Below are 27,316 nucleotides of genomic sequence, written 5' to 3'. Positions count from 1 at the left end.
ATCCTTCTTCAATAAGTGGACATCTTCCGGGAAGAGGTGATGGATTGTAAAAAGCCTTGTGAAATAGGAAAATCTACAACATTTGCATTGTCGCTGAGCTACGACCAAACTGCACGGACTGTCAAAGTGACATAGCCAATGAATGCTATATAGGTAGAAAAGCCGCTGTACGTAGATACGATTAGTACTCGTAGTATGGGTAAACGCTGTTGGAGACACTTTGGTGTGTGCGGTTCAGTACTAACAAAGATTCACGACCCATCTCCATTGATTATATTATCAACGTGCTTTACCAAAGGAGTGATCAATGAAGATCGCATTCTTCAGTCATGAGAAAATGACTTAGAAGAAACATTAAGTAGATACACGAACTAAGAAAGTAAATGCTAATGTAGTCACAGTTGACATATATACAAGGAAAACCTGTATGAGTGTGTCAAGGAACGGTCAACTCTGGCTTCAAGATAATTTTGTTGGACGCTTTTTTCTATAGTGTATCGAAACTCATTGGGAGTCGGGTAGTACCTATTAGTATTATTAGTACGTACATTAAAGTTACTGCTTTCCCTCATCTATTAATATATAAATAAAACGGAAAGAGTTAGATTGTACAATAAGTTTAAAAGCAGCCGACGGGAGATGATTTTTTAGGTTGCAAATCGTCCGAGACAGGGCTCTTGGAAAACCTCGCTTGATGGAGGCACAGACTCTCGCTAATGCATGGTCACAACCGCCTGACGTGTCACCCCGTTGCCTCATACTTAGGACTGTAGGCAAATACATTATGCATGTATTACAGCTAACTGAATATGTATTGTTCTAGCACGTGTATGGTAGCGGTGGAAAGATAACGCTGAAGGGGGATTAACATCTTAAAAATTTCTCAAACGACGAACGCATTTGGCCTGTGTGTTTTGTATGGGGGAACTGTATTTAAAACAATGCTTTAAATGTGACGGGTAAGATAAGGACTCGTTTAAATTAGCCCCCGTTTCTCAATTGCGTATTAAGGTTTTAAGCTCTTTCAAATATTTTTTGTATATTTGGGTTAGAGTGTTTTAATCGACGTTTTTTAGATACATACCTACTTGTATATAAATCTGATGAAACTACTTTAGGGACAATTTCGGAATAAAGAAAGTTTTTTGCTGAATATGTCACTCAAAGTCAAAGAATGGCGAGCTAGTTCGAAAGAATACAGATAAAACCCAGCATCACGTTTTAAACATTAAAGAATTTATAATCCATTCGACGCAGACTCGTTCACATAAAGCCCCCGAAAGTAGCTTTCTAAAACTCTTTTTCAACTCAAGAAAATGTCATACGTCGTTTTCAAGGATGGAAAACACTGCCTCCGTAGGTCTAGGGAATTCCTGCGGGTCCCCCCCCCCCCTCTGCCTGCCCCCGCGTCACCTGGGACCGCCCGCCCAGCGAGTTTCATTTGTCCCATAACTTCACACAACAAAGTCTCCCCCACCCCCGCCCCATCGGAACTCTGCTCCCATGGGAACGCGCCTTCACCCCCACCCGCCCAAATTACTATCAGAGTAAGTACACGCAAACGTCATAAACTCTCTACCGGATATTGTAATAGACGCGATTATGTAAAATTATATTCATGAAAATTCTTCCGCTTGTTTTCCAACATACATTTGGATGCAACGAAATGAAGAAAAACTATCTTTTTTCCTAATTAGGGAGCGTACTTTTTTACACTTTAAAACATTACTAACACTTTTCAACCTTTGTCTTTACACCTAAGCGTTAGTGTTAGTATTCTATCACGGCCCATGATTGGCCAAGTGGCCTAATCATAAGCAAAGTATGAATATGAATACGGTGTTCGTGAAATAATTATACGATTTATTTACTTATTTGTGGGATTTTAAATAGGTGCATTATTTCCTATGTCCTAATACAATCCTTATACACATGTATTTTTTGGATCATCAATCACGTATTTTCCTAATTAGGTTTTTTGTGTTCTACTATTTTTAATAAATTGCAAAATATCTTCATTGCTCCGTATATCAACGACTTTTGATTCTTGGATTTTTCCTGAAGGGGAGTCTCGTTTAATTTATTTTCCGCGTTTCATGTGTGTTTTTTGTTGCAGATTTTCAATTTTTCTTAAAAATTCAATTGCTATATGGCCATTAAACATTTTTTAGATTGAGTATTGAAGTAAAAAATTTGTTTAACCGACAAGATATTTAATAATCCATCGTTGGCTAAAAATAGAATGCCGCTGCAGTAATTAACGTGTGGTATTTTGCTTTGTATACATTTATTACTGGAAATTATCTTTAGGAATCGCCTTACTCTTCCAAACAGTGATTTTTTTTCTCAGTTTTTACTAATTTTTTTGTGTTTTGAAAAATGTCGATTTGGAGTCCAGTATGACTATTATTATTGCTTGTCTTAAATAATTTTGATAGTGATTTTTGGACTGTTATTACTCTGCAAACTATATTAGATATTCCTCTGATTAAAATTTATATATTCTTATATTTTAAATATTTAACGAGTTATAATAATACTATTTACTCTTACTATGTTTTTTGGAAATCATAATAGTATTTGCTGTTTTTGAAATTTAAATCGTTAAAATAAATTTGTATCGCTTAAAAAATACGAACCATCCTATACCGAAGACCTAATAAAGAAATTCACACTCCACTGGAGGTTTTATGGCAGTCGCTAGAAATGTTCATGTTGAGTTTTTTATCTTAAATAATAATTCACTCGAAAAATTCTACCCATTTGATTTACTTAAAATTCAGTATCCTGGCCTTTTATTTGTCTGATGTTTTAAACTAACTATGTAAAAGATTCATGATCTTCACACTGCCATAAATATTATTACTAGAAATAGGTAAACGTTTCATTGATTGATTCTTAGAATAATAAGTTTCGTTGTTGCACCTCCTTCTTATTGTGGTTTTTGGACAAATGACAACTGCCCTTATGGTGACAATTGCCAGTGCCGTGTACAGAGTTTTTAATCGGAGTAGCAGTTGGAAAAACAGCGAATCAATTGATATTAATTCACCATCTTACTACAAGTTTTCGCTGAGAATGGCAGGTTTAAAAAAACAATTGTTTTCACTGCTAGAGTACTGCTAGAAAAAAAATAACAATTTTTAATTTCGTTTATAAAATTGTACCAATTAATCGATGTAACAAAGTTTTGTGTTTCGTAGCACGGCCTTTTTGACACTAACACAAAGCTTGAATGCGCATTGGCAGTTAATATTTCAATATCTAGCATCCAAATTGATAGACTTGCCCTAACTTAAAATCTGGGTACCATTTCGCCGAGCTGGAGGCAAACCAAGTGACCATATTTTTGGCACCAGTCGTACATTGACAGCCGAAGAGGGCACACAGACTCAGCGCAGAAAAGTAAATTTCGCTAAAGTAAGGCAAGTTGTAGGGCAGTCTATTGTGGGACTTTTCTGCCAAGGATTGCCTGGCGTAGCGACGCTAAAAATGAGTAGGTTGGTAAACTATAACGCATTTGTAAAAGTGTCTTACTAAATAGTGTAAAAAATATTCAATTTTGGGAACAATGGCAAACTTTCTTTTACCCTAATTGGGATTTGTAGTTTTTTACACAGCTAGGAATTTGCACGCCATTGTAAGAAGAGCTAGTAATTGGTAAGTAGATTTTATTTCGATATTACAATGCCATTTACCTGTATACTGTCAGGTTCAATCATTGAAAAATCCCAGCAAGGTTAACGGTCAAACCGCCTCCCGCGCTCTTCGCAACTTGATTTGTTTCCCTTTCCCTGATTGGCTATTATATCAATTTGAATGTATATGCACTTGTGTCATTTTGCGTATTCAGTTCCTCATTTTGAATGCGATTCGTATCTGGAACTTTGCGCGTATTTTTTAAAACGTAGATTGATTTCTTAATTTAATATATTTCAATATTATTCCTATTGTTATGTGAGTAAGGTAGAATAGGCAGTGTATGTGTGCCTGTGCGGTGTGCACGCCTCTGACAACTACAAGGCTGTCGCAAGCATAAGTTCAAAACGGTTCAACACCCCAAAAACCTAACAGTTCTTAGTCTTAGTCGATTTATTAAACACTCATAATATTGGCTTTTCCGGTACGAGTTCACTTCCAACTAATTCAGCAAATTGAATTACCATTTTTTGTACGTATTTCCAAATATTATGTAAAATAAAATACCATTAATTAAACAGTCGTTGAAAGTTTCTACAAAATTTTGGCAAGGTTTTTTTTTCTTAATTTAAGCAAGGATATATACCTACTGATATTACACAAACCGCAAAATTGTGAGAACAAACAAAGCGCTTCTGAAAACTCCTCTCCTTCTTAATTACACCTAACCTCAAATTAAAATAAGAATTCAGTAGGTAACTATGTTGTTAAGCTGGTTTTTGGAGCACGTAGTGAGCCAAAATGGAGTTTAACAGTTGCAAACTACGCAGTTTGCCACAAAGTTATGCCTCTGCAAAACGTTAATATTTGTATCATGGCCCTGTTTATTCAAAATATACCTATCATGATTTCGCTCGAGAGTTTGGAGGGTATTCGTATGAGCGATCGATGTGGGTGGGTCCCACCCCACGCGCTCGGGCCACCCGAGCCCCCTCGAGCCCCCCGCCGGCTCCCCCTGGGGCCCGCCGGCTCCCGGGGGGCCTGGCCCGCTATCCTCCGTCAGTATTTCCATGTTTATTTTCTCTTTCCACGGATAGCTGCTGCCGATACTTCAAAATAAAAGAGACCGAATGAAGATACGGTTTGCGTCCCGGCTGAACTGACCACTATGGAGAACAAATTCAATGGAATAGTAAATGATCCGGGAGCCATATAAAAAGTAAGTAACTACAAATTATTTATTAATTTTCAGTATACGCTTATCCTGACGAAGAAACCATTGGTTTAGAAACATATAGATTATTTTAATTCAATATTGGTGAATGCGAAGCATGTATTTTATAATTTTAATATATTTGTATATGTAGGTACCTACGTTTATCCCAACGAAGAAACCGTTGATTTTGAAATGTCGATTTTTAATTTATTAAATAGTGTTATATGCAAAGTATTTTACTTTCATTAAATTATAATTTTGTTTAATAACCTATGACAATTTAATAATAAAATTCACGTTCTATTTCGATAAAATCTGTATACCAATCTAGGTTAAATACGCGATCTTACCTTTGTAATTATATAGCACATCATTTGTTTGCGTTAATCGATTAAACAGTAAAAACTCGCACTCTATGGGCACTGGCATTGTGAAATATGCATGGCTAATCTGAAATTTATTTCTGGGAAGGGGGTCTCCATTTATTTCTGGGAAGGGTGGATGTTCATCTACTGAAGAAATATGTAAAATTAAGGCTTAGATTAAGACACACCAGCATTAACTGTTTTAATAATAAAAATAATTATATTACTTGAATAGTTTGTAGGGGTTCGCATTTTCTGGGCCGTTACATTTAACCTAGCCATTAATGGTACCTATTATTACGTATGTTCTGTGTTTTACTCTAAACCTATTAGAGAGAGAGCTCAGTCAAATAAGAGTGGTGAAAAATAATTGCGTAATTCTTCGCTGAATCTTGAATTAGCCGTCACTCAGCTATGGTGGCAGAAGCGACTGCCAGTTTCGCAGTTGTAATTGTATTTTATTCCCGCATTTAACCAAATAGTATTGATTACTCCCAGCTTGTGATAAACGCCATCATCACGCCGACGGCCACCGCGATATAATCACCCAGTCTGGTCCTGCGTGCGCCCACCCCCGCGCGGGGCGCCCGGTGCTCAACCGGCCCTGACGTCATCACTCCGTGGTCGGCCCTGTCACTGATGTATTATTATTATTGGCGAGATAACCGACAGGTGACCGCCGCACACTGGTCACGAGGCGGAAAAAACCCAGTTTATCAAAGTGCCTACACAAGATATTGATCTTGATATTGTAGTGAAAATGCTTAATTTTACATAGGCATATTTTAATATTGATAGTTATATAAATTTGTGTAATTTGTAACATAATTTTATAGATCTGCTCACATAGTTCTAAAGCTTTGGTTTTAGTTTATCAGTAATTAATTCTCAATGTTACCTACATGAAACTACACTTATTGTCATTTGAGTATGTTTTTATCTAATTTTATGTATCATTTGACTGAGTAGGTTTTTTTTAATATTATGCACCGATTTAAATATTAATTGATTTTTTTAACTGAAGTGTATTTTTTTTCATTAAAATTCTTTCTATATCAAAAGTCCAGGTTTATTTCCTCGGTTCCTTACTAGAAGGACCACTGTGCGCCGGGCATTAGCTGTGGGGGGTTGTCGCGGCGGACAGGTCCGGACTAATGGCCAAATTAACCGGCTTATGGAGATAAATGATCTACGTACAGTACCTACCTTCTCATAGTAAGTACCCACTTTTGCAATGATATGCAATGATTGCAGTGATAAGTATAAAGCTAATCAGACAAGCTGTAAAGTAGGTACAAACATCATTTAATTAATTAATTATTATTTATTTGAAATGTATATTTCTTGTGTATAAACGTTTGATGGATGCTTGACAGATGTCGCAATTTATCAAATTTACTGACATTCGAAATATATAATTCTTCTTTTGAAAGTCAATATATTTTTTAAATGCTAGCTTCATAAAATCCTAAAATTATAATATTTTCTGTGATATTTCACAGGTAGGTAGTAGTGGGATAATTTGAATTTTCTGATTCTACTACCTATAATAATTTAATGAAGAAGAAAAATTAAGGTTTTTGGCTTTAACACTGATATGACAAGAAGAATTTGTATTTATTTAATTAATGTATTTCATTACTACTAGAACTACCGATTAGGTTTAAATTACTTTTTCCGATGTTATGTCCGGGTTAAATCTTCCCCATAGGAAAAGCTAAACCCTTCCACACACTTTTCCACAAATGATCATTTAGTCAATCAACATTATGCAAGTGCATTATATAAGCAAAATAAATACAAAACAATACAAGAACAACACGTCAACTCACTAGAGATCAAATGGGAAAATAATTCACCGAATCCATATATTTTCATATCAGAGGGTTCGGCTCGGTAGAACTCCTAACAGGGCCTATAAATCCCACTGATCCCTCAACATAAATATTTTAAAAATCTTTCGTTATCCTACATGTATTTAAAATGACTGATTTTTGCATTTTTATATATAATTTTTTTGATAGATCTAATACGCCTAAATTTTTAATTAGAGAGCTAGGTATAATGTATTATAAGTATAATGTATTATAATGTATATTATATAATTAAGTTTTTTTATTACATCATAAAACACAACACATTATTTGTGTGCACTGAAGTGATCAAATTATGATAATGCAGTGTTACTATAACAATAATAATAACTACCCTGTCGCTAATCAAAGGAAGAATAAATATTAGGGGGTAAATTAACCAAAAGGGGGTAGGTACCTACTCGCGCATCTGAATCTTTTCCACGTCCAGGGGTAGGTAGGTACTCGTACTATCTGCCAGTCTCTCTCGTTTCTACAGCATCGGGGTAGATACAAAGGATAGGTACTCCTCTGTACCTTGCCGGGGAAACGTCGCCAGTAATTTTGAGAAGGGTTGTGGGTTGGAGTAATCATTTGAAAAGGGTTCGCGAGAATATTTAATAGTTATCCGCCTGAGTTCACTCATTAAACAATAACGAGACTAAACAAGTACAAAAAAGCTATGGAATTAGTGATGAGCGTAATCGAAAGGTGACCGGTTAACTCAACACACCTTTAAAAAGTGACATAAAGTCATGAAAAGTGATGAAACAAAAACAATATTAAATAAGTTACATAGGTTAGGTTTAAAGATAAGTTTTTTTAATACATACTTGCAATGGGTAGAATAATCGGCTTATATAACTTATCCGATAAATAGATTACTATTCGTGGGTTCGAGTAACGAAAAATAAATTTAAAAAAAATAAATTATAAATAATTTATTTTTCGGTAAATTCGGACTGATATAAATAAACTGTAAATCGAAAATAGGCGTTATCACCGATATTCGATGAAGTGTGCTTTTGAAAGCAATCAACACCATGGTGAAATACCCCCTGATAGAAACATATTATTTATAACATTAAATAATTCATTTAAATATTGATACATTATGATCAACAATACAAATTTCGAATTTTTTCAATTAAATTTGAATCGATTATTTCTAAATTTGAATAATCATTAACAAAATTCCTGCACGACAAACTACTACAAGAATTATAAGAAAGTTAATTAGTAATCAAGATTTTTTTTAAATACAAAAAATATTTAATGTCACGTTTACAGAAAAAGATAGAGACTAGAATAAACAGGTGTTTTAAAGTAGTAAAAAATTATCATTGTTGGAGACGATGCTTAAAAAATTATGTTTATAGTACATTGTTTAGTGTTATCAGTGGTAAATTTTTATTGGGTTGATTTTCATACATCGCATTATTGACATAATAAGTACACATTTTAGGCTGATATTTGTGAATAAATAAGTAATGAACACAACACCGAGACAACCTTTTCGACGTTGCTTTAAATGCCTATACCGAAATGCCAAATCGAAAAATACCATACTCGCCTTTCCATTGAAACTTTACCAGCCAAAATGGTAATTAACGGGAAAGAGTAAGCACGCCCATGGTCGGCCCGCTCTGACGTCACACGCTGGCATTTTTAGAGCGCGCCCCGCCGGGTCCCGTTCCCTGGGGGGGCACTCGCTGCCCCCCCGCTCCCCGCCCCCTCCTGGGTCCCAACGCCACCCCTGGGCACAACGCTCCCCCGGCCACCTGGACCCCGAGGACTCGCGTAAAGGTTTAAGTGTCTCCTTTTCTGAATTTAAAACGGACGAGCGGTCAAAAGTTCACGGCTAAGCGAAATGAAACGAAGTGTTCAATATATAACACTGCAGATAAACTCTGTTTCGTTAAGATATACTCTCAGTATCGCCCTGGTGAAAAAACTTCACTCTTACTAAAGCCTCACAACATTTCCCAGATTTGGGTGCCTTAGTTCCACTGGCTCCAGGTACAAATCTTTCACGATAGGCATCTATCATCGCAAAAAAACTTTATTTTTCCAAATAAATATAATTCACAACTAAACCCTTCCTATAAATAAGAAGAAAAATGGATCCAGGTTTCAATGCACATTCCTGTCGAAAAATGTGCAGCAATGGTCCCTAAGGATGATCAGCTACTTATAAAATTAAAATAATCTCTAAGTCAAAAAATTTATTATGTTAGCAATTGTCCTGGCCAAATCGTTCGTCTCAATATAATCCGATACGAATGAAAGGGTAAATACGTTTCACAGGTAGAAAATAATTGGAGATGAACTAGGAAGTATATATATATATATATATATACATATTTACATTGGTATCAGTGGCGGTCCGCGACCAGTGATCTAGAGTGGTAAGATTAAAAATACAACTTTAATTGAAGTTTAATGAATGAAAAAAAAAATAGAAATTTACTTGAATTTAATTACGAAAATCTTCATACATAAACAAATTTTCGAAAAAAAAATTCAGTTACTACAACATAAATAATGTCGATTTCTTAAATCTTACCACTATGGCTCACTGAAAAGTCACGGACCGCCACTGATATGTATAGGTACACATAATATATAAACTCATAGTTATGCGAGAAATGTTTAAATTGTGCAAAAGTACTAATAGTAAAACAAATGTTACAAAATAATATGTTTTCATTTAGATTGTCCAAGGTGGTAACTGAAAAAAACTTTTTCTTCTGATTTCCAAGTTTTATAGAAAACTGTTTGTGGAATGTTCTAGATTGTTATTTGGTTACTATTTATTAAACACATATACTGCACTCCAAGGTACTTATTTACATGATGCATTGCATTGTCTTTCACTTAAATGTTACCTAGAAAAAAAACAGGTTTCAATATAGGCAATTATTATATTGCAACTCCCTTAATTCTTTGTTTTATTTGGATGTAACCGACAATATAGACATATCCAAATTCATTACCTACTAAAAGAACTGAATATATAGGCTGTAATATTAACAACTCAATTGTCGTCCCTGAAATAATTACTATAATAATTAAGTGGAAAACTTAAAATACTCTTTTAAAGTCACATAATAGAGTAGAAATTTAACATAATACAAGTGAAAACATTAAAAATATCACACATTTGTGCTTCAGTTATTAAAAAAATTATGACAACAGTTTTAAAAACTTAATGGTATGGAAAACTTTAAAAATACGAGAATGGGGTAACATGTCGTAACGTGGGGATAATAAATGCAGAGTGGAAAATATATTTTTTTAAATTACGTAAATGAGTGAAACACTTTAAAAACATGAAAAAGAAGTTGCAAACTCACGCTTGAGAGACCTGGGTTTCGCCTGTTTTCGGCGGGACATGCCGCCCGCCCTCCCGACCCACGTGGGTGACAGGCTGTCCACCCGACCCCACTATTATACCAGTAATCAATCACAACAACCACCCACAATATCACAACTAATTAACAAATACAACACACCGTATCCATTCACCGTAAAATCGCTTCAAAACAACCGAAACGTTTTGACACCACAACAACAATAGTCCATCATAGGCATACCATAACACAACAAAAAACCACCACAACAAAATGCTTAAAAGTTTAAACGTAGAACAAATAAATTTCGGATTAGTTCATATTTGGCAGTGTGTTTTACGCTCTTTTAAAATTAGAACTGTTTGTATTTTGGTTTGAAACTAGAGTTCGTGAATTTACTTGCAAATTTTCGCGATACCCCAACGCTAGGGGATGCCGTCCGCCTAGCGGCAGTCGGCGCACTGAGCGCTGGGGGAGGAAGTCCCAACAAGTGGGAAGAAAACTCGCGCGTGCGTTCCGTTCATTCCGCGTTCGAATTTCAAATGTTTGGAAAAACTTTTGAAAAATCACTTTTTCGAGAAAGCTGCACGGAGAAAAATCAGTTTTGCTAATTAATTAAGAATCTGAACACGTGTTCCGACATCGTGATAATATATTTGTAATTTCCTCAAAATTTATCAGGAAACCTGTAAATTCATTCGTTAAAGGCCTGCAATTCCGTTTTAACCGGATTACCAATAATTTGAAAGGATTCTTAATAAATTTGCAAAACTCATTTTTCTCTTTGTGCATTTTATTTTCGCTTTTTGTCTATGGTCATATTGGAGGGGCGTATTTTTATAATCATGGCGCTGTAAAAACCTACAAACAGTCACATGTAACACATTCACTAGATAACACCATTTTACAATAATATTCCATGTATCTGCATACAAAAATGTATAATATTAGAAGTATGATGTACAAAAATATTTTTTTATATTTTGGAAGAAAACTTATACTTTATGCCTTTCGACTCCTAGGACCAAAAACAGGCCAACGAATTTTTTCAAAATTTGAAAATGTTTTATCGATTTCACCAGAAGTAAGGAAAAAAATGAGCTTACTACGGGCAAACGTACACCACCACAACACACTTCTGTCGGTTTATGTCTACAGTGTATTGGATAGTACAAGAATTATTTTGTGATGTCGAAACATAGGTTATTAGTAAATAGATTTCTTTAGAAACCTCATAATAAATTGCTCAAGATGTACATTTACAACACATTTGAAGCTCTCACACATACAATGACGTGTATTAGTATAGAAGATATTTATAAATGGCCATGAGTTGAAAAAATACCTGTACGTACCGTCGTTACCGGTAAAAGTTTTTTAATGGAACTTTATTATTTATCGGCAAGATTTTTTTATAGTGAATTAAGTTTACTTATTTGAACCTACTGAGGTCGTTTGTGAAATAATAATATTAAGGAGATATATTTAAAAAAAATACACTCAGGCTAAATAAAATAAAATGAGTAGGCACAGCGTGTCAAGAAATATGGAAGGCGCTGCGATTGTTTAAATAGTTTTAAATGACATCACCAAAATGGCTGAAAGGAAAAATAATGTAACTTGAAAAAGCGTTATGTTCCAAGTTAATATTTTTCACATCGACATCAAACGGTGTACTTAAATTAATGGTAATTCCTGAATGGAGATGGGTCTAATTTTTCTATTAAACCCACACAGGAGGCCCTGAGGGAAATAATATCCCTCAGGGCCTATATCACCTTTTGGGATGCTGTGTGGAGAGTCTTTTTTAAGGAAAGGAAGGAGAGGAATTTCTGGTAAGATAAAAGCTATGAGGGTTATGTAGGTAGGTACTGTACAAGTTTAAAGTGAGAAAATAAAATATAATTACACGAGATAAAAAAATGATCACGTAGGTTTACAGAAAAACAACAAAGGGGATGGGGTTGGAATCAGGGCCGGTCCTGTGCAGGTGCAATTGGCCAATTTTCCAAGGAGCCAAGGCGCAGATATATACCTCACACTACGACCTGTAGGTTTTTACTGGCGCCAGGCGCCGTTTGGCAGAGGGTCGGCCCCGATTGGAATGAGTATTTTTGAATGTCCGTAAAATTCAACAAATTAATGTAAAATATATTATAATGTTAATTATGTCAGTGTTACCTAATTATTGGTTTCTAATGGTGTTGAAACCGCGGTATATCTGTCGGGCTTAGGTGTGCTACAGTAGAATAGTGAATTGGTTTCCAATAGTGTTGAAACTGCTGCTTACCTGTCGTGCTTAGGCGGGCTGTAGTACAATAGTGAATTGGTGTCCAATAGTGTTGAAACCGCTGTATATCTATTTATTTATTTATTCAAACGCCATAAAATGGCTTTTACAATATACTGATAATCGAATAACAAGCGTACAGTGGTACACAGGATAATAATATCAATAAACTATAGAACAATTAATGTGTACACAAAACACTATTGCAAGTGATGCAGTTATTAATATAAGTGCAGTAAGACAATGCATAATTCAAAAGAAATATATACCAGTGTAACAATAGTTGAACTTATTTATACTAGGCTTGAATAAGACCTGTCTTAAGTCAAAGTGTGAGGTGTCTATAGTAAAAGTCAGTCGTGTCGTGCTTAGGCGTGCTGCAGTAAAATAGTGAATTTTAGCGTAAAAATAATATGTTGTATCTGTTTTACACTACCGGAAGAAATTAAAAGTATTGATGACAACATCCAAATATTGAACTTCGTGAAGAAAAATGAAAGAAAAGTATTTTAAAGACAATTCATCAAAAAACTATTTCCACTTAAATTAATCTTAAAAATATGACCGATATCTCATTTATTTTCTATAAGTGACAACTTCTTCTCCAAATATTTATACAATATCACATATTATTACTAATTACATTATTAATTTTATAACAATATACTAGTAGTAGTGTACTACATAAATAGTTACATAACATTTACCAAAAAAATAATATTTTATTTTTTGCTTTCTCACTGAAAAGTACTTACTACAAAACACAATACAGATTATTAATTACTGATATTATATTAACTACAATAACGTACCGTCAACTTCTTTTCCAAACACGAGCTTATGCTTCCATGCAAGAGTCGGTAAATCTACGTGTTCGTAGATGGTGTTAATTAATTTATTTTATTAAAACACGTTTTTTGCAGAGTATTGCTTTACAAAATTAAAATAAATTATTTGTCTACGACCGTACATACGCAATATGAATAAGAATAAATAGTTTTGTTCGTTTAAAAACTTAATTCTATCGAGAAAGGCATACAAATACAATATTGTACCGATGATTCTAGCCAATATTGTATGTGTATGCCTTTCTTGAAAGAATTGTTTTTTTTACGGAAGAAACTATTTACTCATATTCATATGGCGTATGTACGGGCGCAAACAAATAATTTGTCTTGATATTGTAAAGCAATACCGAGTAATAAAACATATTTTTATAAAATAAGATAATTAACACCATCTATGAATACGTAGATTATAACGAGCGTTGCATTTAACCCTCATATTACGTAGATACTGTACTATTTTATATGTAGGCACTTACCTTATTTCAAATAATTAAAATAAAAATTTAACTAGATTAATCTGTCTTATTTAGTTTTGTTTCTGTAAAAGATAATATCTATTTTATCAAATTTGTTATGTTTATAATATATTATTGGCAATCCTTTTTAAGAACACCAAACACCACCATGTTTTATCGTGATTCTCCTTCTTTAGCTCCTCCCAACTTTTCGGACAACGTAACAGTATCCATCATCTGCCCATCATTTTTCCAAAATAAAAATTATACTAAAACAAAATAATAACAATAAAGTTCGTGAAAAACGATTCACACGGTGGGCTGTCGTAAATAAATTTCATTAATAAATTATTAAATACGTGTGACATTGAACCATTCTCTCCACATTTTGAAATTACTTCTAGTTCACTAATTTTTATTTTATCATATGTTTATATTTTGACTTAAATATATAACGTGAAATTTAATATGTATAACATAAATATATGTTATCGAGGTTCATGATAATATTATGTACATAAATAAATAAATCAAAAACAACAACAAAAAACAAGTCCCCACTGTGATTATTAAGGTGACAAAATACATTGATAACGGGGATTGCTCCGACGCTCACATTTCAGTTATTTCTGATGTACCTACGTATTGCTAAAATCTTAAATGTTTCTAGAGGGATTCCTGCATGATCCTAGGGGTTGCAGGTTATTTATATTTAAGATTAATAAAAATAGGCCCTACCATTAAATATCGAAGACAAAAGGAGTTTTTTCCAGAACAAAATGACGGCACCAAGGAAAATACTTTTTACGTACCAAATAGTAAGTATAAAAAATTATTTAAGCTGACATTTTACAATTACGTTGTGTAGAAAACGTAGCCCATAAATTTACTTTTAAGTGTTTATTTAAGTAGTACCTTCTCCATTCCGTATATAAGATTATTGGTGAAGGTCTGAGCGGGCGTCACCGAAGATAAAGAACTTATAATTTTGATATCAAAATACTGATATAAAATTTTACCTTCCCACCTGTGTATTGTAAGTTCCTCCCGTCCTAAAATTAGTTATGTAACTCATCTGGATTATTGTAGCAAAAAATAAAATAATAATTAAATCTAAAATCTGAGATGTAAAATAACTGTAATGTAAAAACTATTTTTAATTAAAAGTTTTATTAGTAAAAATATTGTATTTTTCTGTTTTTGTACTGTTTCGTATGTGAAACTTATAATTTTTATATCAAAATACCAATGTAAAATTGTACCTATTAACTCCCACCTATGTATCGTAAATTCCTCCTGTCCTACAAGGAGTTGTTTAACTTATCGGGATTGCTCTAGAAAGAAAAAAATAATAATAACCAAAAAAGGATTTGCGATTTATGATTATTTGGGATCTCTTACATGCTGCAGATGATTATATACTGTACGTAGATACCACGAATTTCAAAACAACATGCAAATTATGCAATTCATTAACTAATGCCAACAATAATGATAATTATTTTTATCATTTAAAATTTATATTTACAAAACTTGTCCGTGTGAAATCAAACCTTGTCAGCTCCACCCACTGGAAGCTCGTCAACTCTTTAGAAACGCCCATAACTATTAAAAACATATTTGTTTTTACGGGGAAGCCCAGACAGGCGGCGCGCGCGATCGCATTGTTGCTTCAGCCCAAACGGGCGGTGCGCGCGATCGCATTGTTGCTTCAGCCCAGACGGGCGGTGCGCGCGATCGCATTGTTGCTTCAGCCCAGACAGGCGGCGCGCCCGATGACATTGTTGCTTTAGCCCAGACAGGCGGCGCGCTTTGCTCCAGCTTTTCTTTCTTTTAGATTTTATGTTTTTTGGAGAATATAAGATTATTGGTAGGCTGATATTTTTTAAACCTTTTAATTTCTTATTATTTAAAATTTAAAAACAAGTAATTCGTGGTGGAACTTCATTACCCAAAAAAACCTTTATTATTCAATAAATGAGTGAAGAAAAATCATGTAGGTATTTTCAATCGTAAATTATCCATCTAGTTACAGTAGATAGTAGTTCAAATTAATTAGAAATAGTTTTAAGTCCCCTCTTACCCCGCAGTAATCCTATCAAACCGTCCACCCTTGGAGGAAATATCTACTATACACCACAACATAAGCAAAAGCTCTTTTTAAATTATTCTACTTATAGGTACACTTAACTGTTTTTTCTTTGTTTCCGCCTGCCTAATTATCGGTAGGTACATGTACTAAGTGTTACAATAGACTACTCCATAAATAAACAACTCACACTACTACCTGATACCTGCAACCAACGTTGTCCGTGATTCAGATGTAAAGTAAGAATTTAAGATAAATTTTGATTATTTAACAAAAACTTTTACTCACGTAAGACATAATAGATTGGTAGGTACCTACATTTGAACGAGGACATAAATATGTTTTCAGCTTCACAATTATTTTTTTTCGAAAATGTGATGTTTATTGATCACTTAATCGTTATTGGTCGTTAATTAGTAATTTCGGTTTGTTTATTTTAGAGGTAAATATATTTTTTTAAGATTCTAGGAAAATTATGTGAAATATTTTCTAATAATAATGGAAATCACTACTTCTGTCTGAGTAAGTACCGTATCAGTACTATTTCATTTATAGAATGCCGCCAACAAATAAATTTATTAGCCTAAAAAAAGTTATGTCATTTGCAACTTGACACTTGACAGCCAGTGGGCCAGTGTGTGGCCAGTGTATTTTTTATCGGTTGACATGGAGTTTATCTCCTTAGTTTGAGCAAATTCTCAATATTTTATGTAAAAATGAGTCATCTCGACTTAAAATTAACCTTCACTTTAATACATAAATAAATGTAGCCCCTGGACAAAATTAAATTCACATCACAAAATGGATATTCCGATTGAGGTAACAGAACAATATTTATTTGGTTTTCCTTGTCATTTAAATTCAAGGTAAATCAACTTCACGTGATGTTGGTTAATCCTTTCACAGACTTTATGTTTTCAATGTGTTTAGATTTTTCTCATTTTCAGTGTTTTTAATAATATTTTTTTTATTTTCAGGTGCTGATTTACTTATTTAAATATTTACCACACTCTGACAGAATAGCTGCAAGTCAGACTTGCAAGCTGTGGTACGAAGCTGGATCCGATAAATCCCTTTTAAGTAAACCTGTCGTAAAATTCACAAGGATTTCTCTAGAAAATGACACCTATCCCTGTGATATTTTTGGCCCAAACGCTATCAATAAATATGTTAATTTTTCTTTTGAAGAATTGCATATATCAAGTCATCAAATGTCAAACTTCTGGAATGAAAATGGTCACCGAATAAAAAAAATAGAATTCATAAGATGTGAAATGCACGAAAAAGGCTTAATCAATATTCTCAATCAGTGTTCGAATTTAGAGATACTGACCATTAATTACTGCAAAGAACTCTTTATGTCAGCAAGATTATTTGAAAATTTGAAGCCTAAAAGTCTAAAATACCTTAAAGAACTTAATCTACCCTCAAACAGGTATCTGTCAGATGCCCTGTTCCACCGTATCATCTCGTCCTCCAGTGCCCTGCGCGCCCTCGACATGTCAGACTGCCCGCTATCCTTCCATCCTGGCCTCTACAAGAAGTTCTATCCCTCGGGTGAAACCCAATCACCGTCTGAAAATGTTCTAACTTTTCTGTCAATCTTCAAGTTCCTCAAATCCAACGCTCGCAACATTACAAAGCTGGTTTTCAACCAAACCCTGATTGATGGGGATGCCCTGGAATCCATTTCTCAACTGCCCGATATGAAGTTGACAGATCTCTATCTGCATCGCTGTGACCAATTAAATGTTGACGGCATTATGTCTTTATCCTTAAATCAACGTCATTTGGTGAAACTTGATATCGGAAGGAACTCGAGGATAACTAACGAAGCTCTTTTATCAATTTGTTCAAATCTAAAAAACCTAAAGTTCCTCTGCGTCAACGGATGTAAAAATATTTCCGATGAGGGAATTGCCGAACTCTGGAATTTAAAAAAGTTGGAGAGTGTTGACATTTCTGCATCTAATAATATCACTACAGAGGGACTGAAAACCGCCTTGTGCCGAGAAACAAACTACCAGCTACTGGAACTAGATTTAAATGGTATTGATCTAGAGGAGAGCGCCATCATATTAATATCTGAAATGTTGCCAAATCTGAGGATGCTGAACTTGAACACTTGTTTTGCTGCCGTCACCGATAATTCAATTCAATCTATTTTCAAAAACCTTCTTCAGCTTCGTATGCTATATATGTACAAGATAAGGCAAGCTTCTGACGTGGGCTTTACGGGCATGGGGGTGGGCAATCAAGTTCCGGTCAACCCCAATACTACCGCCGGAGGTGATGATGATGATTATATATTTTATGGCCAAAATCCACATAAAATCTCGCTCAGATCTCGAGCCGAGGAAGAAATTGTTAGGGATGCTCGAAGAAAGCAAGATGTAAAAGTCTTGTGTGAGAACTTCACGGATGGTACCGAACGTGGATACGGGATAGATCGCCTTCAGTACCTGGTTGTGCTGGATGTGAGTGCGTGCAACAGATTGACAGACGTCAGCCTGAAGTACGCATTTGCATTTAAGTCCTTGATAACCTTAAACCTCAGTGAATGTCAACAGATCAGCCACGAAGGTCTGCAGCACGTAGCTAAGAATTGTCCTAGTTTGGAAGTAGTTGAACTTTGGAATTGCTTCAACACTCGAGATGAGGCTGTCAAAGTGCTTGTAACTAAATTACAACGTCTGAAACATCTTAATCTAAATGTGAGTATTACCATTATCTTATTACCTTTGAACATAGAATACTCTAGATAAGTCATCCGCATCATTCCTCTTATGCCTGCCTTAGGTTAGGTTTAGTACTTACTTCAGTGTTTACTCCCTTTGTATACTAAAACTGTGCCAAAACCTTCTTTGTCACCAACAAGCAGTTGCACTTTGTATTTATTCCTCACCATTATACATATATGGCCCAAATTGGCTAGCATGTAATGGAATTAAGAACAAATATCTTTATTGTCATTAGGTTGCTTGTCATGTGACTCGCAACTAATCCAGTACTTGATGTCATTATCTAAACATTTTTTAATCAACCGTTAGTTTTATACAAATTGATTTCATCTTATTGATTATTGAAATGATCTCTTGTGATAATCATGTTTTTTTAATATACAATTATATCTTTACAGGGTTGCAATCTGCTAACAGACAGTTGCCTTTGGGCTATAAAATTGGAATGCAAATGCCTACACTTTTTGGATGTCCAAGGGTGCCGCATGCTGTCACCGGACCTTGCAAACTCACTCTATTGCATCCCCACTCTCCACACTGTTCTGGTATCCAAGCCTAGTCCTTATATCAATGATGGAAGATTGGAGAAAAGTGTGCCGCTTCCACCGTCACAATCTTTATTTGCAAAGCTTAAAAAACGTATATTTTAACATGCCACTCAACACCTGTAATAATTATTTATTACAACATTCTATCAGTTAAGTATAAATTTTTCACTAACCCATTTTACGCTGACGTCACAGCAGTTCAGTTGTGATTGACCGAACCCCTTAAGGAGGATGTCTCAACACTTGTCGCGCGAACATCTGTCAATTAAAAATTGCCGTGTATTATGGCACCTTTCATCTATTAAATTTGTATTATTTATAATTTGACAACTTCGAACAAAAATTTGAAAAGAACCCTGTTTAAAATTGGTTGCCAACTTTACCATTGTATATAGTATATCTATTTAATATATTTATAATTACTTTATATTATCCATACTACTAAATTTTAATTATATATAAATGACATCCTCAGCACGGAAGATCCCACTGAGGATACCATTAAAGCTATTTGTTTAAAAAAATATATGATAATAAAACACTTATTATGTATTATTATTAATAAATATATAATAAAAGTATACATGTTTTCTGTTCCTACTTAAGTCAAATAATATTTGTTTAAATAAATTGTAATATAATAATAAATAAGATATTATTATTGTAAAATCTACAATTATAAATCACCCACATTACATTTGACAAGAGGAATAATTAATTGAATGTATGTTAAAAAATAAAAAAATCGAGAAAGTAATTGAGTATTTGTATAAACTTATATTTTACTAAGACAAGACAAGTTTTTTTTGCATTTTGGATAATGTTATGAAAAACAAAACCTGAATTATTTTTCAGAATGAACTATTTTCATGTGCACCTAAATCTTGTAGGTATTATATTATATTAAGTAAGTGCTTTCTGTGATACAATTTTTATTTATTTGATCATTAAAAATATTGCTGATGATGATTTATGCTATTTTAAAATAATTAAGTTTATTTCCGAAATATGATACAAGAAATGGTATAACACCTGTACATAATAATATTACAGCACATTTTAAAAATGTGTAATAATTTTAGAGTAGATTAAAACTTGAATGATGAAGCTATTTATTATAACGAATTTGGTTAGTGAGCTTATTCAAAGGGTGGGCAAATATGAAATAAAATTAATTGATGTTTCGATGTTTATTAATGTTAGTTACTGAAACATGAACATTTTAAAAATATATTGTGTACTTCATTGTAGGTAATTGAAATGTTTGACATTTACAGTTTGTATTTATTTTGATTTCTGTAGTATTTATATGTAGTTCCATGTAGTACTAAAAATCCATTTAATGGAAGTTTTATTTTAAATTTTGGTAGGTATCACATAAAATGGGATTAACTACTGTACGTATTTAAATTTTCAATGAGAATTTTATTTAAATAATAGAGATAAAAATTCAAATAAATGCATAAATTTTATTAAGTTGAAAGTAATTATGGCTGAAAGTGTTCTTAATTTTTATTTATTTATTTTTGCTTATACAGTTGATCTGAAAGGATCTGACCGAATGTGATTAATTTAAACCGTATGTATTGTATAAATTTGTTGGGGCTTTAAAAATGCTGATGATTTTCCATATCGAATGAATTATGATAATACATATATATAATAATGATAATTCTGCAATTATGCCAATGTCTTGTATCCATGAGTTATTCCAATTTTTAACCTTATCGTAAAGTATATCGTAAGTGTATTTTATAGTCGATAATTTCTTTTAAACTTAAGACAACAGAACTTTTTAAAACACTACAAAAGAAAAGTATTTCTTACTACAATTGATTGAATAAACAACAAAGTAAGAATTATTGTCTCACCATATATGCTAGCGGTCCATATCCAGCTGAAGTTGAAGAAAGTATTATTGTCACACTGTATTACGATATGCTAGCGGTCCATACCCAGCTGAAGTTGAGGAAAGTTATTACTTATGATTTTTGAAAAGCAGCAAGTAAGGATTAGAAACCGTTTGTTGATGTAGAAACCCTTGAAATTGCAAAATATTCATATTCATCAAATAAATCATACTTATCGAAACATGACTCTTTTATTTAAAACCATACCGTCCAACCACCATGAGGAAAGAAAAACTTTTGACGAGACTGCAAGTTACTTTGAAAACATTGTTTTTGATGAGTTCTGGTTATACAGAGTAAAAGTAAGTATATGATATTATTCTATATGAGTTATTATTTATAGTTACATCTTATTTTATTGTTCAAAATGTATTATTGTGTGTATTTTACATCAAATCTTTTTATTTTATTTTAGAATGGATGATCGGCAAATTGATGACTATTTGAATCGTTTATCTGATTCTGGTGATGATGATTTTACCAGTCAGCAAAAGGATGTAGAAATCAGTGATGTCGAAGATCATGTGGAATTAGATGAAATAGTCCCGACAGATTCCGACAGTGATAACGACATTGTTACGTAAAAGACACGAAATGCCAACTTTGGAGAGATGCCTAAAAAGGAAAATCGCCGAAGTATTAGATTAAATGCCTACCATTGCCACACCTGATCCAAGTGGTACTCAAAAAAAGGTTTGTGGTTATTGTGATTATAAAAAACGGCATATGACAAAGTTCCAATGCAAGCAATGCAAAAAGTATATGTGCATGGACCACCGCGGCCTCATATGTGTGGAATGTACCGATGAAATTTAATTTTAAATCGTTTATTATTTTTTTGTTACCTAATTAAACATATTAAAGAGTACCATACTTTTTTTTTATTTTTTTTATGTGACACCTCACAAGAGTGTCCCTGCCTGTGCAGTGCACAGACAGGGGAACTATGTCACCACCCGGTTGGGCGGCGTTGTGAGGCGGAGTAAGGTAGGGGCTGTAGGAAGGGATTTGTTAATGCGGGCCTTGAAGAGGCTCGGATTATAGGAGGGAGGAAAAACAGATGCCGGTAGCTCGTTCCACATACGAGCCGACTTACACAAAAACGAGTCGTAAAAACGGCCCGTTCTCATGAAGCCAACGTCAACCGTGAACGGGTGTTCAGTTCGTGTCCGTCGAGTTTCGCGCACGTGCACCGGTGCATCAGGAATCAATGCTGCTAGCTCCTTGGAGCAGGCTCCATTGAAATACCTGTAGAACAGACACAGCATGCCTACATTGCGTCTATGCATCAGAGAAGGCAATCGGTCTGTTAACAACGGATTGTCAATCAGACGGATCGCTCTCCTTTGCACAGACTCAAGCAGGTTTATCAAGTATTTTGGGGCACCAGCCCAAAGGTGGCTCCCAAATTCAATAGTTGGGCGGACTTGAGACTTGTACAGGGTCAGCAGCTGGTCACTGTTGAAGAATCTCCTAGCCCTGTACAAGACGCCCAACTTTTTGGAGGCCTGATTTACTCGGGCTTCTATGGATCCCCGATACTTGAGCTGGTCTGATATAGTAACTCCAAGCATTTCAATGGAGTCTTTATTGGGGAGAGTGCTCCCATCAAATTGCACCAGACAGTCATTGATCAAATTATTTATTTTAATTAATTTATTTATTTTATTTACAAGTACCCCAAAACTCGTCACTTAAATTTAGTCGTCTGTGAGATGAATGTTTATGAATAATGTTCCTCTTAGATAAGGTTATGAATCTAGGGTTAATCATCTTTTAGACACAACTGAAACCTTACTTGAAACTTACCATAACTGAAAAACAATATTTTTGTAATCAATATGTATGTAGAATAAATAACACACAAAATGCCATGTTTCTCCGCTTAAATTTCATATGCAGAACTGCGTTTCACTATCATTAAATGAAATTAAATGGGATGGCGATACGCAATGTCAGCAACTGTGAAGGGGTGCGGAGACGATCAATGCAATTATAAGTGACCGGTCAGTGGTTGAGTGGGCATAGCGCTTAAGTAAAACAAATCTCGTTTCGCGATGAAATTGAATTCCAAAAGGCTTGATCGATAGAATAATTGATCTAACGGTTATTAATCGCACAGTGAAATGATTATTCATCAGTCGATGCCTTATATACACTCAATCAAAATACATATCATTTCCACGGCCAATGGGAAGTGTCAATATTGTCTCACAATCAATTAGCAATAAATTCTCAATAGCATCAATGATGTAAATTGACATAACTATTGACAATCGATACTGATCGAGAATCAGAGCGTGGGCTAGAATCATGGGCTAGAACCATAGACATATGAATATTAGTAGACCTGCCCTAAGTGATTAAAAGCGTATTATTCCCCACTCCCCATACCGGTTCCATTGGAGCCGGCTGGGCTCGCGTATGGCTTCCCGTGAATCTTGAGAATGTGACGTCATCATTCTTGTTCAAACTAGCGTCGAGCTATGGTCGAGGCATTTTATGAAATAACACGGCAAAATAGTGGCTTGTGCTATGAAAACTTGTAAAAATAGATGTGAAAAAGAGAATAAACCCAATTATTGTCGTATTACATTCCATATGTAAGCATCATTTTAAGCTTCTTCACATCGTATAATATGAATCAGTTGTAGAAACATATACTATCACATCGAGATACATCTGGACGCAAAATACAAAGCCGTTTGCATAAGAATCAGGGATGTGCCTTCGCCTTTTGCGCTTTAGGTACCACGTGTTAGGTAGGCGCTTGTTTCGTATGTACGGTACTGCCGGAACGAGAAGGAGTGCATATCACGTAATGCGCTAGGTTATACCGAGTGGCGATGTGTGATAGAAAATCATGTTTTTTGTTTTTAATTGAAAAAGTGTCATCGGAAGGCAAAATGATGTCCAAATTTTTACTCCAAATACTCTTAGGAATCGCTGGTAAAAACTGTTTGTATATAATTTCATTTGTTTTTTTAGTTGTTTTACTTTTCTATTATCTTCTTATAAGTGAAATGTTATATATTTTCTTAAAGATTTCAATATTTTATTATTAATAGTAACAGAGCGGTTGTGACAACCCTCCAACATTGGTCGAATGTAGCGATTCTCAAGTGTGCGCATCGTTGTTACTGGGAAGTAAATTATGAACACTTATAAAAGTGTCATAACTAAGTACGTAAACAAAATATTCGACTCTGAAAATAGAAGAAATTTTTTTTTGCCGAATTTGGACTTCGCAAATTTGTTCATAACGTGGCGAGTAATTTGCGCTCCCATGTAAAAATGTCTATTCATTCAAAAGCAGATTTTACTTTTAAGAACTAAATTGTGATATTATAAGGCGAGATGCCTATATACTATCAGATTGATTTATTGACGAATCACAGTCAGCTTTACCCTCTTCGTTCTTCAACAGTTGATTTTACCCCTCATCCTTAATTTCTAGTCTATTAATATTCATATGTCTGTGTTGAAGCCCTATTTCTCCCGATAACCCTCCTAACCTGATATTCCTCCTAACCGAACTAAATGGTGATATTAAAATGCGAAATGCCTATATACTGTCAGATTGATTTATTGACGAATCAGTCAGCTTTACCCCCTTCGTTCTTCAACAGTTGATTTTACCCCTCACCTTTAATTTCTAGTCTATATATTCATATGTCTGCGGCTAGAACCAAAAGGTACTATGTCAGCGGCGACATTGATTTCCATCTATGTGGAAGGTATTTCTCACAGAAATCCCAATTGATAGACCAGCACATCAGGGAAAGGGGAAAAACAAGTTGCACAGAGCGGGGAGGGGGCGTGACCGTCTCCCCTTCTGTGATTTCTTCAAAAATGAATGTTACAGTATACAGGCAACTCGCATTGTAATATCACTAGTTAGCCCTAGAAAATAAAATCTGCATACATCCTTTTTACAATGGCGTTCAAATTACTGGCTGTGTAAAAAACTATAAAATCTAAATCGAGTTAAAAAAGTTCAGGCTTGTTTCAAAAATTAATTATTTTGTAACATTATTTAGTTACACGCTTTTACAAATAACGTAAATTATAATTCACTCATTTTTATGTCGCTCGTTCGGTTAAAAATGAACATTCAGACACTGCCCAAAAAAGTCCCACAATGCGCTGCCTTACTTTTCTGGGCAGGATATGATTATTTCAATGTGCGCTCTTCGGCAGCTTATGTACGACAGATGTCATAGTTTATTCAAAGCATTCTGGAAACCTCCTGGTGCCAAAATTTTATGTTAGGACAAGTCTATCAATTTTGATGTCTATGGTATTTCTTTTCTAGTGTTCTTCTTTATTCTGTGTTCATCAAATAAGTGCCAGGTTTGGGTGTTAGGTATTAGGTGAGAAACGTGAATTGAAGATGAAACAATTCATTAGGTTCATAAATTTATTGTAATCTTTTTGACATGTCAATCATTATTTTGCCTTCAAATCCTTGTCGGCATTAACAATTTAAATAACAGATTCAAAAATCTTTTCACAAGATATAAATTACTTAAAACGAAAAAGGGTTTGAATATAAATATAGATGTGTGCATTACACAATTTATAATGTACATTTTTTTTAATAAATTTTCTTCATTATTTACAAACTTACAGCAGTAATGTTGCATTACAGTTCTGATAAAAATAGGTGATTTTTATAAAGTTTTTTTTAAATAGCCAAAGTCGGCACTCACGCAAGCTCTAACTCATTGGCAAATGTACAATAAGACTCACAAAGTGTATGCTGATCACATAGAGCTAACTAGATCTATATCTCTAGCTTCCGAATGCGGCTTTTCAAAATGTCGTATTTATTATTAGTATTAACTCGAAACCTTTCAACATCTGGCAGTGGGTGGATTATACAATTACAATTCTGTGAAAATATTTAGGTTACATAAAATTTCTTTCTATCTCATTACTTCAGGAATGGTACTGTATTAGAAAAAACTTCAAAATAATAGAATTTTTTTAGTACATTATGCATTTTATACTATATTATTTGTTTGTACATTGGTTATTTTACAATTTTTTATGATACAAGAGATAACATACATATAATGTAAGAATTATTATTATTGTATATGTTGGTGTTTTAGTACTATTTAATAATATGTATTTAAATTACTATTTAAGCTGCCAATAAATTTTTGTGTCGGAAACATCCAAAATTGGAATAATTATTACAATAAATTACGCAAGTGTAAGTGCAACCCTCGCGCATTTTATTACCGTATCACGACACTAAGAAAATTGGCCTCTTCCACAAGGACTCTCACAGTTGGTAACCATATCACGACACTGCGGTAATTGGCCTCTTCCACAAGGGCTCTCACAGTTGGTAACCGTGTCACGGCACTGGGGTAATTGGCCTCTTCCACAAGGGCTCTCACAGTTGGTAACCGTGTCACGGCACTGGGGTAATTGGCCTCTTCCACAAGGGCTCTCACAGTTGGTAACCGTGTCACGGCACTGGGGTAATTGGCCTCTTCCACAAGGGCTCTCACAGTTGGTAACCGTGTCACGGCACTGGGGTAATTGGCCTCTTCCACAAGGACTCTCACAGTTGGTAACCGTATCACGACACTGCGGTAATTGGCCTCTTCCACAAGGGCTCTCACAGTTGGTAACCGTATCACGACACTGCGGTAATTGGCCTCTTCCACAAGGGCTCTCACAGTTGGAAACCGTGTCACGGCACTGGGGTAATTGGCCTCTTCCACAAGGGCTCTCACAGTTGGTAACCGTGTCACGGCACTGGGGTAATTGGCCTCTTCCACAAGGACTCTCACAGTTGGTAACCGTATCACGACACTGCGGTAATTGGCCTCTTCCACAAGGGCTCTCACAGTTGGTAACCGTGTCACGGCACTGGGGTAATTGGCCTCTTCCACAAGGACTCTCACAGTTGGTAACCGTATCACGACACTGCGGTAATTGGCCTCTTCCACAAGGGCTCTCACAGTTGGTAACCGTATCACGACACTGCGG

The 27,316-nt window shown here is 34.6% G+C and overlaps 1 protein-coding gene across 1 annotated transcript; it reads left to right on the top strand.

The window, feature by feature from the left end:
* Window positions 1-16,737: 16,737 nt before the first annotated feature.
* LOC149425154 (uncharacterized) lies at window positions 16,738-21,479 on the top strand. Its single transcript, XM_089650988.1, has 3 exons — window positions 16,738-16,927; window positions 17,086-18,822; window positions 19,248-21,479. Exons 1-3 carry the CDS (start codon window positions 16,910-16,912, stop codon window positions 19,497-19,499), a joined length of 2,007 nt encoding a protein of 668 aa, XP_089507114.1. The 5' UTR covers window positions 16,738-16,909; the 3' UTR covers window positions 19,500-21,479.
* Window positions 21,480-27,316: the final 5,837 nt, after the last annotated feature.

The sequence above is a fragment of the Hesperophylax consimilis genome, chromosome 3, assembly GCF_061612785.1.
Source record: "Hesperophylax consimilis isolate HC1 chromosome 3, BYU_Hcon_1.0, whole genome shotgun sequence".
Classification (NCBI taxonomy): Eukaryota; Metazoa; Arthropoda; class Insecta; order Trichoptera; family Limnephilidae; genus Hesperophylax; species Hesperophylax consimilis.
The sequence above is the reverse complement of the archived record's forward strand: the minus strand, read 5'-3'. Positions and strand labels throughout refer to the sequence as shown.

Coding starts and splice junctions, on each gene's coding strand:
- LOC149425154 (XM_089650988.1), top strand. Junction 18,823..19,247: donor TGAAACATCTTAATCTAAAT/GTGAGTATTACC, acceptor ATATCTTTACAG/GGTTGCAATCTGCTAACAGA.